Raw genomic sequence first — 13,093 nt, 5'->3', positions numbered from 1 at the left:
TGGCATGTGGGATCCTCCCGGACCGGGGTGCGAACCCGTGTCTCCTGCATCGGCAGGTGGACTCTCAACCACTGCGCCACCAGGGAAGCCCTATCCAACTAGCTTTTTAGAGGAAGTTTTATTTTCCGCCCTTTGAAAGATTCAGAATTAGGTATGGATAGCAGGTAAGCTGTATTTAGGCTAACATACACTCAAAAATAGTTGTACTTTCCAGCTGGACATCCTAGCTCTTCTAATAATAGACCTTTCTTCAGAAAGGCTTCCAGCTTGGCAGTAGTTTGTAGTAACTAGGGTTTGGGACCATGGACTAATGCCAGCTGTGATTGTTTCCTTGTGTGTTGACAGAAGGTCCTGGGGAATTGCTTGATGATCATTATTATTGGTCATTATCTTCTTAGTCATTCTGTATCAACTTGCCATTTTTAAGATAAGGAAACTGATGATATGTTTCTACTTTCTAAAAGTTCACAGCGAACCTTTTTTTCCTTTTTAAAACAAAGAATGGTATTTCTGGGGAAGGGAGTTTTACCATTTCTCATAGCTTGCACGGATAGTCCACTTCAAAATAGGGATAGATCACCACGTGAAGTCTCAGCTTTCTGGCAGCATTTTTAAAGATTGTTTTTTAAAAAATAGGGCTTCCCTGGGGCGCAGTGGTTAAGAATCCACCTGCCAATGCAGGGGACACAGGTTCGATCCCTGGTCCGGGAAGATCCCACATGCCACGGAGCAACTAAGCCCGTGCGCCACAACTACTGAGCCTGCGCTCTAGAGCCTGTGAGCCACGGCTGCTGAGCCCACGCGCCACCACTACTGAAGCCTGAGCGTGAGCCTGTGCTCCACAACAAGAGAAGCCACCGCAATGAGAAGCCCGCACACAACAGTGAAGAGTAGTCCCCGCCTGACACAACTAGAGAAAGCCCGCGCGCAGCACCGAAGACCCAACGCGGCCAAAAATAAATAAATATTTAAAAATAATGGTATTGTGGATATTTTTCTAAGGAGTACTTATTATATCTAAAAAATAATTCCTTAATATAAAATATCCAGTGAGTATTTAGATTTTCATTCAACTCATATTAATTTTCCTAGCAGTTTATTTGAAACAGGATCTGTGGGTCAGTATGCATTTTAAGACTTTGTAATTTTTTTTAAGAAACAACTGGCCCACAAACTAGATTTTACTGGTTGCACACCTATAATATAGATCTCTCCATTTCCAGTAAATTAGTAGTTGGATCTAAACGCTTCCTATATTTATATTCCCATTTTCCTTTTTTTGTAAGGTTGCTTTATAGTTGATAATTTTTCTTCCATCAGGAGGCAGGTGATGTCTGGTTGATTCTGTCTTTCTGGGATGTCAGCAACCCTTGGTATCATCAGTTCATTAGGAATTGCAATATGATGACATGCTATCATTTTTCATTTATTAGCTGGAATATTTCTATAAAGAGAAACTTTCCCTCGTGTAGTATTTAGTTACCCAGTGGTACTTGGGACAGTGATAAATATATATGCTTTTGTTCTCTTTATCTGTTTTCAAAATGACAAGTTGGTCCATCATTCTCTAGTGATGACCAGTGAGGGTTTTTTTGTTTTGTTTTGTTTTGTTTTTAAGTGATAAATGAACTAATGAAAAGAGGCCTGTTATTAGAAGAGCTGGGGATGTTCTGTTGAAAAGTACAGCTATTTTTAGCCTAAATAAAATTTACCTACTATTCCATACCTAGACTTTCTAAGGGGAAAACCAAAATCTTCCTCTAAACAGCTACAGCGTAGCTAACATCCTTATGAGTGTTCTAATTATGCCGTCTTTGCCCAGTTGGAGCCTCTTCAAGTTGGCGTCTGAGTCTTTTTACACAACTGTGGTAGTGTGATCGCTTCCTGCTGTTCTGGGCTCATCTTGTCCATATCCTGTTCCACACCTGGAATCAGCTCTTTCTCCAAGGACCCCTGCTTCCTTTCAGTAGAGACCATAATCTGTATTTCTAGGGCTGGAGAATAGATTTTTTTTTTTTAAAGAGGGCTCTGCCTATTTAAAGGTTGTTTTGCCTAGTACTAAAGGAGTTCAAGAACTAAAGGAGTTCTAATTAAAAAAAAAAAAAAATACTGGAGCCTCACTCTGAGATCCTAAGTGGGGCCTGGAATGATCTAGTTCTGTCATTTTCCCTGGTCTCCATAGCTATATTAAGATCCTCATAGTGTGTCATCATGTATGTTTCTCTTTTGTCCATGTCTTTATTGGGAATCCACACGGACACGTTGTGTCTTTCACTTCCTATCAAGTATTAAGCCAGATGGCTTTTCTCCCAGGCTGAAGAGTCTCAGGGTGATCTCTGTGGAAAGATACTGGGGCTCTTGTTGGTAGAAAATACATGTGCTGCTTTTTTCTTCTCTAAAACAGTACACCTGTTTTAGAGAAGTATACCTGGCTAAATATTATTAGCCAGGTATCTACTTTTCCAAATACTACTCAGGGAGAATAGATAGCGTTATTATATATTGGAGATCATTCTATGGATTAATTGCTCCAGTTTCCTAACTAGACCAAAGCAAAAACCTTTGAAAGAAATGCCTTAAGACAGAGAGGTCACAAACTCTGTTAGTTCCTAATGCCTTTTAGGGTCTTGGTATTTTTTTCATGATGTCCTTAGGCCAGAAGACATACCTAGCTGTTCATTTCATTAAGTAGTCAGGTCCAGACAACTTCAGAGTAGCAGTTAGTGTCGTACCTAACAGGCTTTGTAGTGTTCTCCCTGGAAATTTAAAATATCCCAAGGTGTCCCTTTGAGTCACTGCCATACACGGTTAGGTACCCTAGAGAGATGCAACCTTCCCTTTAGAACATTGTATTCAATAGAAATCACATTCTGGATATATATTACATAATACCACATTCTCTCCCCTACCTTCATCAAAATCTGGCCTTAAGAGGAAAAATGTGTTAAAATACTAAATAGTAGAAACAGATTTCTTTCACCTTAAAATTTATACATGGGGCTTCCCTGGTGGCACAGTGGTTGAGAGTCTGCCTGCCAACGCAGGGGACACTGGTTCGAGCCCTGGTCTGGGAGGATCCCACATGCCGCGGAGAAACTGGGCCGGTGAGCCACAACTGCTGAGCCTGCGCATCTGGAGCCCGTGCTCCGCAACAAGAGAGGCCGCGACAGTGAGAGGCCCGCGCGCCGCGATGAGGAATGGCCCCCACTCGCCGCAACTGGAGAAGGCCCTCGCGCAGAAACAAAGACCCAGCACAGCCAAAAATGAATAAATAAATTGAAAAAAAATGTATGTAAATCGAGATTTGAAAAACCCTTTTAATCTGCTAATACCAGTGCAGACTTGAGTCATGGCAGTACCCAGTGTTGTGTTAAATCCGTGAGGAGGGAATCAATTGGGGCACTTTAAAAGCAGTGAGATGAATGTTTATCCAAAATAGTATCCGAAATTCTGATTTCAGATAAAAGGATCATAGTCTTGGGCAATGTAGGAAAATGGCTATTTAGGGATAAATAGGAAAATTTTAAACTTCATGGAGTCCGTTATGCCATATCATATTGCAGGTGCTAATCTTGGTGAACACTATATACAGGTCTATTGTTCTGACTTCAAAAAGTGTTTTGCCGGGAATTGCCTGGCGGTCCAGTGGGTAGGACTTTAACTGCCTGAGACCGGGTTCAGCCCCTGGTCGGGGAACTAAGATCCCACAAGCCATGGGGCATGGCAAAAAAAAAAAGTGTTTTGTTGTGTGGGGCTGCCTTTTGAGCCTGACTGCTTGAAAAACACAGTTAAGAAAAATGTCAGTGACCCGGTGAAAGCCAGATTATCTCCCTAGCAGTCATTTCCCTGTAGATATCCCTGAGAGGCTGAGATTAATTAAGGCTGACCTTGGGCTGTCAGAAAGCCACAAAACACTCTCAGTTGACTGAGAAGGGTTGGAGGTGGGGTGGATTTATTTAGTAGTCGTCTCAATGACTTTCAAAAATTGTGCATGAAAAATTCCATTGTTTTTTTTCCCTCCTGTTGCTTTTAAAAACGAGTTTGTTCATTACTTCCTAGGCATAGATTACATGTGATTAGAAACAAGTTCTTGACTAGGTGACATGAGTTGTGTTTATTCTTTTCCCACATCCCACCCCCAGAGACAGAAGGGGAGGGAATGAACTAAACTGATAGCAGGAGAGATTTTTTAGACTTCCGAAGGTCCTTCATACCTGAGAAACTAGACTGTTCCCAAGATGAATGTATAGTCATCATCTTGCAGATTCTTCAGAAAAGTCATAACTGATTTTCGGAAACTGTGTGAGGAAGGCTTCGTTTAAAGGCGGTAACGAGGCTGGCCCAGAAGATCACTTTCAGTCCTGGGCATTTCAGATTCTTGTACGTTAAACATACCTCACAAAACAGACCTTTCACCACTGTCACCTGCCTGTATGAACCAGGGGGTCCAGGAGGCAGTGGGGAGGGGGCCGGGGGGAGAAGGCTCTCCAGTTATAGGACTTGTAGAGGATTTGAAACTCCAGCCTGTGAGTTATTGGCTCTGAAGCTTCTGGCCTAGTAAGTACTGGAATACAAGAGAGACATCTGATTCGTAATACCTCAATTTTAGATATCTCTTTTCACTTGTAATTTAGTAGTTTGTATGATACAGGCTTTTGCTTTTGCTTTTTTTTTTTTCTTAATTTAAAAAATGTGAGCGGTTTTGATATAGACTGGGTGACATCCCAGATAAGCAGAGAGAGCAGCCAGGAGACCATGTCCGTAGTGCAGATCACTACAGTGATGAAGACGATGCAGTTCTGATGCAGAGGGCCTGAGGAGGAGGGGAGGGGGACAGGATTTGAAGAGGGCTGTCAGAGGTAGCAGCGATAGTTGATAATGAGGGGCCACGGAGCAAGCATGAAGCCCCGGACGTGTCTGGTCTGTGACTGTGACTTGAAACGTTAATGGTAGGACCAGACCTTGAAAGTTAACTGACCCTCTCTCATCTGCTTAGCGGTGTTCCCACAGGTGTCATCCAGCCGAGCGCTGAAGAACTCCGGTGAGGCTCCGCTCTTCTCTGCCTCCGTCCTGTCTCCCGCTCTGTAGCTTTTTGTACTGTGGGTTTCTCCCCAGACACTTAGGTAGTGGTTGCCGTCTGCCAGGCTCTGCGCTGCGGGCTTTCTGTATACGGACTCAGTCTCACAAGGGTCCTTGAAGTAGATCCCTGGGTACAAAAGAGGAAATTACCAAGTGGGTACCTTCCCACGGCCACACCGCTGGTGCCTGCCCGGGGAGCGAAGGGGGGATCACAACCTTCGCAGCCTGGCTCGTCTTTCTTTACCCGCCACCCTCCTCCTAGACTGTCATCTGTGCAGACTGCCGCCAGGGCTGGGTGTTCTTCCCTGTTGGCTGCTGTCGGGGCATTGACCAGGGCAAGGAGGAGTGAAACAGGAAAGTAATTCATTTTGATGATTCTTCTCAAGTCAAGTCACAGACTTTCAAAACAGTGAGACTTTTTGTTCTGTTTCCTTGGTTTTTGCTCTCTAGCACAGGGGAAGGAATGGGAGGGTGGATTAAAGAAAGAGGTAGAAGAAAAGTTAGAAGTAAACTTGGTGACACCAAGGCAGCTGCCTTATTTATTTATTTATTCATTCATACGTACATACATACATATACATATATCTATTTTTTTTTCTAGTTCTTTTCCTATTTGGGTTGTTACACAATATTGAGCAATACAGTAGGTCCTTGTTGTGTTAGATCGCCCTCCCTTCTGTAACTCAGCTCCACGCATTTTCCTAATAGCTTCATATGTGCACGTGGCTTCAGACAGACTTGTCTGTTGGTTCTGATAGAAAAGCGTCGTGGATAAGGTTGGACTGGATGCCCGCTGAGATTTCCTCTGGAAAGCGTTTCCCCTGCTTTAACGTATTCCGTGTTGCAAGCTGACAGTGTGCGATGTTAACTCAGCTCGTGTTTCTCTCCCTCCTTCAGTAAAATACAGCTTTTGAAAAAAATAAACTAATCTGATGGAAATTATCTCTGACCCATATAAGCTTCCAGTTATTTCATCCAGAGAACAACTGGAGCAGTCAATTCAACACATAGATAATTGACACCTAAAAGTTCTGGAAGAACAGTTCAAATAAACCCAGTTTTCACTGTGAACATGAATAAAGGATATTAATCAGTCGCTCAGTTGTAATCCTCCTATAATAGCACGTAAGAAAAATTTAGAGTAGCTTTGCAGTGAATCAATTATAAAATCACCCTCTATTTTCATTGTGTTTTACTTTAAAACACACTCAGAACTTGACTTATTTTATCCCACATGTCCAAAATAGAATCCATGTTGATTTTACTCTAGGGACAAAGGAGACATTGAATTTTATTTTATTTTTCAGCATTCTAAGGAAGTTTCTGGGAATTTATCTTAAGGAAGTAGTAAAAAAAAAAAAGTGTATAAGATATTCATGCGGCAGTTTTTTAACAGCAAAAGTATCCAATTTCATTGTCTAGTAGTTGGGAACCGGTTTGATTAAATAGGGGTGTGCCCACTTGATAAAATGTCCTTATTGCCATAAAAATTATGAGCAGTGTAACAGCAGAAGAAAGTCTTATGATGTTTTTAAAAGGCTTATGATGTTTTAAAAGAATATAGAAGTTTGTGTTGCAGCTACAGCTGTGAAAAAGCAAAGCTTGTAGACAACAGATTAGATTGTAATAGGAAATTACGCGATTGATTTCTTGAATACTAGAAAACAAAGCAGAAGATATTTCTCCCTTTTCATTAATTCGAGGGAGGGAAGTGTGTGGGGAAGGAGAACAGGTAAAATGGGAGTCTGAGATCTGAGGTTCTGAGCGGTCCTTCCAGCCAAAGTACCCTGGCAGCCACTGAGCACAGTCAGCTGAGCACGGCCTGGTTGGCAGCCCGTGCGACACACAGGGTAGAACCCCATCCCAAAAGAGATGTGCACAGTAGGCGGCGTAGCACATTCAGGCTAGGGGGAGAGGAAGCAGCTGAGATGCCTGTGATAGGGCATCCCCTCTACTTCCTCAATAGTTATATATTTTATTTTAGATTAAAATGTAGTTCTTAAGATACTGATTTTGATAAAGTTACATATTTTTAAATATAGTTACTTCAGATATATTTATTTGAACATGAGATATTTTAGTGCATCTTAGCTTTCAATTTGGGCTACGGTATTAGTTTGGTGTTTCCTGCCCAAATATCTCACCAGTGAGGATTTTTGACCCAATTCAAAAGATTTGAAGTATGAATTCTATATTGTAAGTATAATCTGTGAGAGAATTTGAGTAGCTTCTCTGCTGAGAATTAAGGGAAATAATGACTTCCTCCTATAAAATCAGGTGAGGACAGTTTATACTGGTTCTTCAGTGAATTGAGGATACAATTACTTTCCACCTTATTTGTCTTTGGAAATTATTCCTTCTGTAGGTGGGGGAAGGTTTCACTAGGATCTTCCAAATTTGTTTATGTTCTTCCTGACTCCTGGTGTGTTGAATTGAGTACAAGATGCCATTGGTTGTAAATTGCACCATGATCTTAGGTGCTTCTTATTGTTAGGTGCTGTCAGTTACAAGGCACGGCCTAAATTCAGGCGTTAAAATGTGCAAAAATGTGTACCTTAGAATCAGAAATAAATGGTTATGTGTATGTGTGTGTTTACTGGCATATGTTATAGGTGGAGTTATTTTAAAAGTTTGGAAACAGTTATTCTAAATGCCTTAAAGATAAGCCCAAACTTCCTGTTTGCGATGATCCTGTCGCAAATGCCCAGATGGCTATTTCAGTTAATCTTGGAGATTCATGGTTCACCTATCCCCCCTTTCCTGTTTGGCCTGAGTAAAGGAAGCTCACATCTAAGTAGGCAAGTGTGGTGTCAATGTAAATGCTGCCTGTTTTAAACAAGGTACATTGTAGACTCTTAGGGGTGTAACAAATGGTAAAGGAAAAAAATATTTTGGCTACTTGGGATTAATTTAAATGGACCATTGGAAGATTCAAGTGCCTCTAAATGACACGATTGTTTTGGGGCTTTGTACTTTCACATCTGATATTATCACATCTTCCAAAGTCAGAATTCAGGGTAATGCTTTTCCTTGGTGCAGGTGGAGGCAAACTTTTTTCTGTAAAAGCCAGATAGTAAATATTTTAGGCTTTGCGGGCCATATGATCTCTGTCATAGCTATTCAGCCCTGCTGTTGTAGTGTGAAAGCAGTTGTATAACATACATAGACAAGCAAGTGTGGCTGTGTTGCACTGAAATTTGAGTTTTATATAATTTTCACACATCACGAAACGTTTTTCTTTTAAAAAATGTAAAAACCATTCTGAGCCCTCAGGCCATACAAAAAACAGGCAGAGGGCCAGATTTGGCCCGTATTGTTCACAGACCCCTGCCTTCGTGGCAATTTAAGCCGAGTTTTCTAGGTGTTTGTAGGACAACTATTTGAACCATCCCAAGGGATTTAATAACCCTACTTAGGGCCTGCATAGAGCTTTCTCCCCCTGCAGGTGGAATGGCAAAGAGCAGCACCTAATCTTTTGGTCCTTTTTATAAGGATATTTTTTTCCTGAGAAAGTTTTCATTCTCCCATATTTATTATTTTGCCAGTAGTTCTAAATCCAGCTTATATTTAACAAACTATAGTGGAAATCAATAAGAGAATAATTCACTTGCAAAATAGTTGCTAACGTGTTGAAAAACCGCAGCTAAAGCTCTTAAGCAAAGATAAGAAACTATCTTTCATACAAAGATCCATTCTATAAAGTCCTGTTTTAGTTTACTGCCAGAAAAAAAGTAACACACACCCCCTCCTCCTTACTTACCTCTTTCCCTCTCTCTCTCTATACTTATTTGTCAAAATATGTATATATGTATCCATCCATCCATATACAGAAATAAAAACTTGATAACCCCCAAAATTTCTATTTTGCCTTATTTCTGGGTCATTTTAACATTCATTTGTCTTATTTTGTATTGTGATCAATACAGCAAGCCATCTCATCCTTTCACAAATGTATGGAATAAAATTCAGATTTGTTGAGCCTTAGTGCATGCCATGTACTGTGCTAATAATAAGCACATTACTTGGGCTTATTCATTTCATTAACCTTGTGAGACAGACTGGCTATCGTCCCCATTTACAGATGAGGAAGCTGAGGCTTAAAGAAGTGACTGGCCCAAGGCCTCCGAGTTGGGAAGTTTGTTGGCCCACACGGTTGACTCCACAGTCCATGCTCTCGGCTACTACCCCAGGGTACCCCAGTCTTCTCAACGTGGTGGCAAACAGAACATTGCAGCATTTGTATGGCACACTGTTGTGAATGGACACCGGTTGAGAAGCTCTGCACTTTGCCGTGGAAGATAAACTCTGTTTATCAGACTCCTCCGCTAGCACATAAGCTGTCTGCTGGCTCAGACCTTACAAGTGTCAGTGGTGTGGTATCCTCAGTGCCTGGTACATAGTACGACCAGCATTTGTCGAAATGAAAGAACAGTATTTAACAAATCGTTTGTCTTGCTCTCTCTTTTTTTTTTTTTTTTTTTTTTACTGAGTTGAAGGAAGTAGCTTAGATTTTGTGACCCAGATCAGCTCCGTGCCCATGTCCCCAGTCATCCTGTGGTCATCTCCAGAGAGAGGTCACACTAAAGAGCTCACTCCGTTTCTTCTGTATCTGCTTCTTTTCTTAGATTCTAGTGAATGGTAGCAATGTCCACTTAATCACCCAAGCCTGTAACTGAGGGGTCATCTTTAAACTTGTTAGAGTTAGGCTTTTAGCCTCTAGCCTCGAACTCTACTTTCTCTTCAGTTTTTTCTCTCTGTTGCTGTCAGGTGGATCTAAAACATAAATCTGGTTTTGTCATCCCTGGATTTGAAAGTCTTCAGGGGCTCTGCTGTTTATAACTGTAGCGTTTCTCAACTGTGATGTCACTCCACTTTGCTCTATGACAGTCATTTGTGACTTGCGGGGTAGTATTTAAAATCTAAGTTTACCAGTGGTTTGCTTTTTTTTGTCCTTTGAATAAATAAGGACAGCTTTAGGATTATCCCTCTAACAGCATCAGTCTCAACTATGCAGTCTTGCGTTCTAATATTTTCTTGAGGCCAGAGAAGGGAGTGGAGTGATAACTTCATCCTGCCAAGCTCATCTTAATTGTAAAGCAGCTTTGAGGGACTGTTACTGATGTGTTATCAACAGTCATGGGTCTCGTGAGCTATTGTGCTCTCATGAATACTGTGCCCCTTGCTTCCTACCCACTGCCCCACAAAGGAGCCAAAAAAACAAAAGGAAAAAGACGTCTCCATTTATAGTGGTTTTTTTTTTTTAAATAAATTTATTTATTTATTTTTGGCTGTGTTGGGTCTTTGTTGCTGCGCGTGGGCTTTCTCTAGTTGCGGCGAGCAGGGGTTACTCTTTGTTGCGGCGTGCAGGCTTCTCATTGCGGTAGCTTCTCTTGTTGCAGAGCACGGGCTCTAGGCACTCAGGCTTCAGTAGTTGTGGCACTCGGGCTCAGTAGTTGTGGCTCGCGGGCTCTAGAGCGCAGGCTCAGTAGTTGTGGCGCACGGGCTCAGCTGCTCGGCGGCATGTGGGGTCTTCCCAGACCAGGGCTCAAACCCGTGTCCCTTGCACTGGCAGGTGGATTCTTAACCACTGCGCCACCAGGGAAGCCCGAGCTGAGTAAGGTTTTAACTCATCTCATCTCTGATTTCCTAAGGGCAGGAACTGTCACATAGTAGGTGTATAATAAATGTTAGTTGACTGAATAAAGGCTAATCATATCGAGTTGATATTCTCTCTGTTTTGTAACTACGTCAGGCAACGTTTTTTTAGGTTGACAGTTCATAAACAATTACATGCAATTGTTTTTATACTTGAAATGTGAACAGAAACGTTATTAATCAACTTAATGCTGATACTTATTCGTTCCTCTCTAGCCGTTTACAGATAACATCTGCCATGTCAGGTGTGTATCACACAGTATGTTAGGTATTTTATAGACCTCTAATTCTCAGCTATCCCGATTGTGCAGGCATAGATATTGAGGTTAGCTAACCTACCCATGGTGTTGCTCATCAGATGCGGCTGAGCCCTGCTTTGAGTCCAGGTTGGTACCAAAGCCCTTGTGTTTCCCAGTCCGCTGCTCAGGCGTCACCATGAGGGGCCCCTTGGTCAATCAGGCGCCTGCCCTATTTGAGTGTACACACATACACATCACCCTGCAGCCTTTTTTCCTCTTCAGAGCCACCACCGCCTCCTTCCTTGTCCTAGAGGCACAGCCCTTTGGACCCCACAGGCACTGTGACATCCAGGTACAAGTGGACATGGTTTGGAAAACTCAGAAAGGTCTAAAAATCCCTTCCCTCTGCTTCTTTAAGGATTCAAAAAGTCTCTCATCAAAGTCTAGCCACTTGCTGGAAAATTGACATTGGTACAGGATATGGGAAAAGTTCAATTAAAATTAAAGCTCAGGGGAATGTGTGTGCACCTTTAAACACTAACCCGTGTCTTTTCTTCTTCCCAGGTGCTCTTACCCCCGTACGATGATGCCACTGTGAATGGCGCCACCAAGGAGCCGCCACCACCTTACGTGTCTGCCTAAGCCTGGAAGTGGGGCGTAGCTGACAGCAACAGCTTGACTTCCATACATCAGAGCAATAGTTCTTCAATTTTACTTCTGAGACGAGCTGAGTTTATTTGTTGCTGAAATGCTACAATTTAAAATTTTAGATGTTAAGTTGAGACTCTCTGTAGTTTGAAACATATGCTTAGCTAGAGCACTGTGATAGAGTAACTGTAGAATTCTTTCTGTGCGAGTGCGGTGGGCTCCCCTAGTCTTTGCTCGGCATTGAAACTAGCCAACAATCCGGATGACCCTTCTGTCCGAGGAGTCTGTTGTACGTGCTGAGCCCCAGAGCTGAAGAATTTGTGACACTGTTCTCTCCGTTCCCTCCTTTCTCTTCTGAAAGCGTAAAATAAAATCAGAATTATACAATGCTTCTCTTAGGCCATTCCAGTGTATAGAACAAACCCTTAGGAGAAGAGGAATCGTGTAAGGAGTCCACATATACACATAAATAAAACAAGAATTTCCTTAGAGCCTTTACGATTTAAATTCAGTGACAGTTTGAGTTCGCTGGTCAAGGATTTTGTCCACGGGCTAAATTGAGACCCTTTGTCAATTCCCGGCAGCGAGGACACTCAGTCACCACCCCGGTGGCTGCTCTTGTGCACCCACGTCTGGGGTCACAGTGTGGCGTGTTAGAGGGGAACTGGTTGGTACCGTGTGGTATCAGGTTCTCCCTTTCTCGCAGTTTCCTTCCCATCCCCGCTCAGAGCCCCCTTTCATTAAGTGTTCTGCCCTAGCCTGACTCAGGGAGGACATCCCTCAGCCTTTGTTAAGTGGAATTGCTGATATGTATTTACCCAACAATCTGAAAAAAGGTTTTCTTCTCTCCCTGCAAGGCACATCCTACTACTTTGAACTTCTGAGCATGCCTTGTCATCTTTTAAAATGAGTGTAAAACAGTCTTCGGAAAGACGGGAGGTGGCAGGGGTGCTTTCCTTGTGAAATGCCCTTATCTTGACTACTGAATTCAAGGGACTTTTATATATTCACATGTTCCAAAGTCACAGCTCTCCTGTTTGTTCATTATTGAATGTGCTGTAAATGAAGCCATTTGCAATTAAAGTGAGATTTGCCCACATCCAAGAAAACCACCTTTTGACTCTGGTGATTGTGCCTGGGAGCCCTTCTTGCCCAAGTGGGGCTGCATTAGACACGGTTTGGCCTAAGGAGGAGGTTTTATGGCTTGTCTCACACATATGTTTTTTTTAATATTTCAGTGCTGGTAAAATCAGAGCATCGGGGCTTCCCTGGTGGCGCAGTGGTTGAGAGTCCGCCTGCCAATGCAGGGGACGCGGGTTTGTGCCCCGGTCCGGGAGGATCCCACGTGCCGCGGAGCGGCTGGGCCCGTGAGCCGTGGCCGCTGAGCCCGCGCGTCCGGAGCCTGCGCTCCGCAGCGGGAGAGGCCACAGCAGTGAGAGGCCCGCGTACCGCAAAAAAAAAAAAAAAAAAAA

The 13,093-nt window shown here is 42.7% G+C and overlaps 1 protein-coding gene across 1 annotated transcript in view; it reads left to right on the top strand.

Annotated features, from left to right (window-relative positions):
- Window positions 1–12,859, top strand: part of LAPTM4B (lysosomal protein transmembrane 4 beta) — a 63,818-nt gene extending 50,959 nt beyond the window's left edge. Inside the window, exon 7 of the mRNA XM_024115904.3 lies at window positions 11,538–12,859. Within this exon, the coding sequence (XP_023971672.1) occupies window positions 11,538–11,615 (78 nt within the window). The 3' untranslated portion in view covers window positions 11,616–12,859. The remainder of the gene's footprint in view (window positions 1–11,537) is intronic.
- The last annotated feature ends 234 nt before the right edge of the window (window positions 12,860–13,093 follow it).

Source organism: Physeter macrocephalus, chromosome 15 (genome assembly GCF_002837175.3).
Source record: "Physeter macrocephalus isolate SW-GA chromosome 15, ASM283717v5, whole genome shotgun sequence".
Classification (NCBI taxonomy): domain Eukaryota; kingdom Metazoa; phylum Chordata; class Mammalia; order Artiodactyla; family Physeteridae; genus Physeter; species Physeter macrocephalus.
Note: the sequence above shows the minus strand (reverse complement) of the source record. Positions and strands in the feature narration are given on the sequence as shown.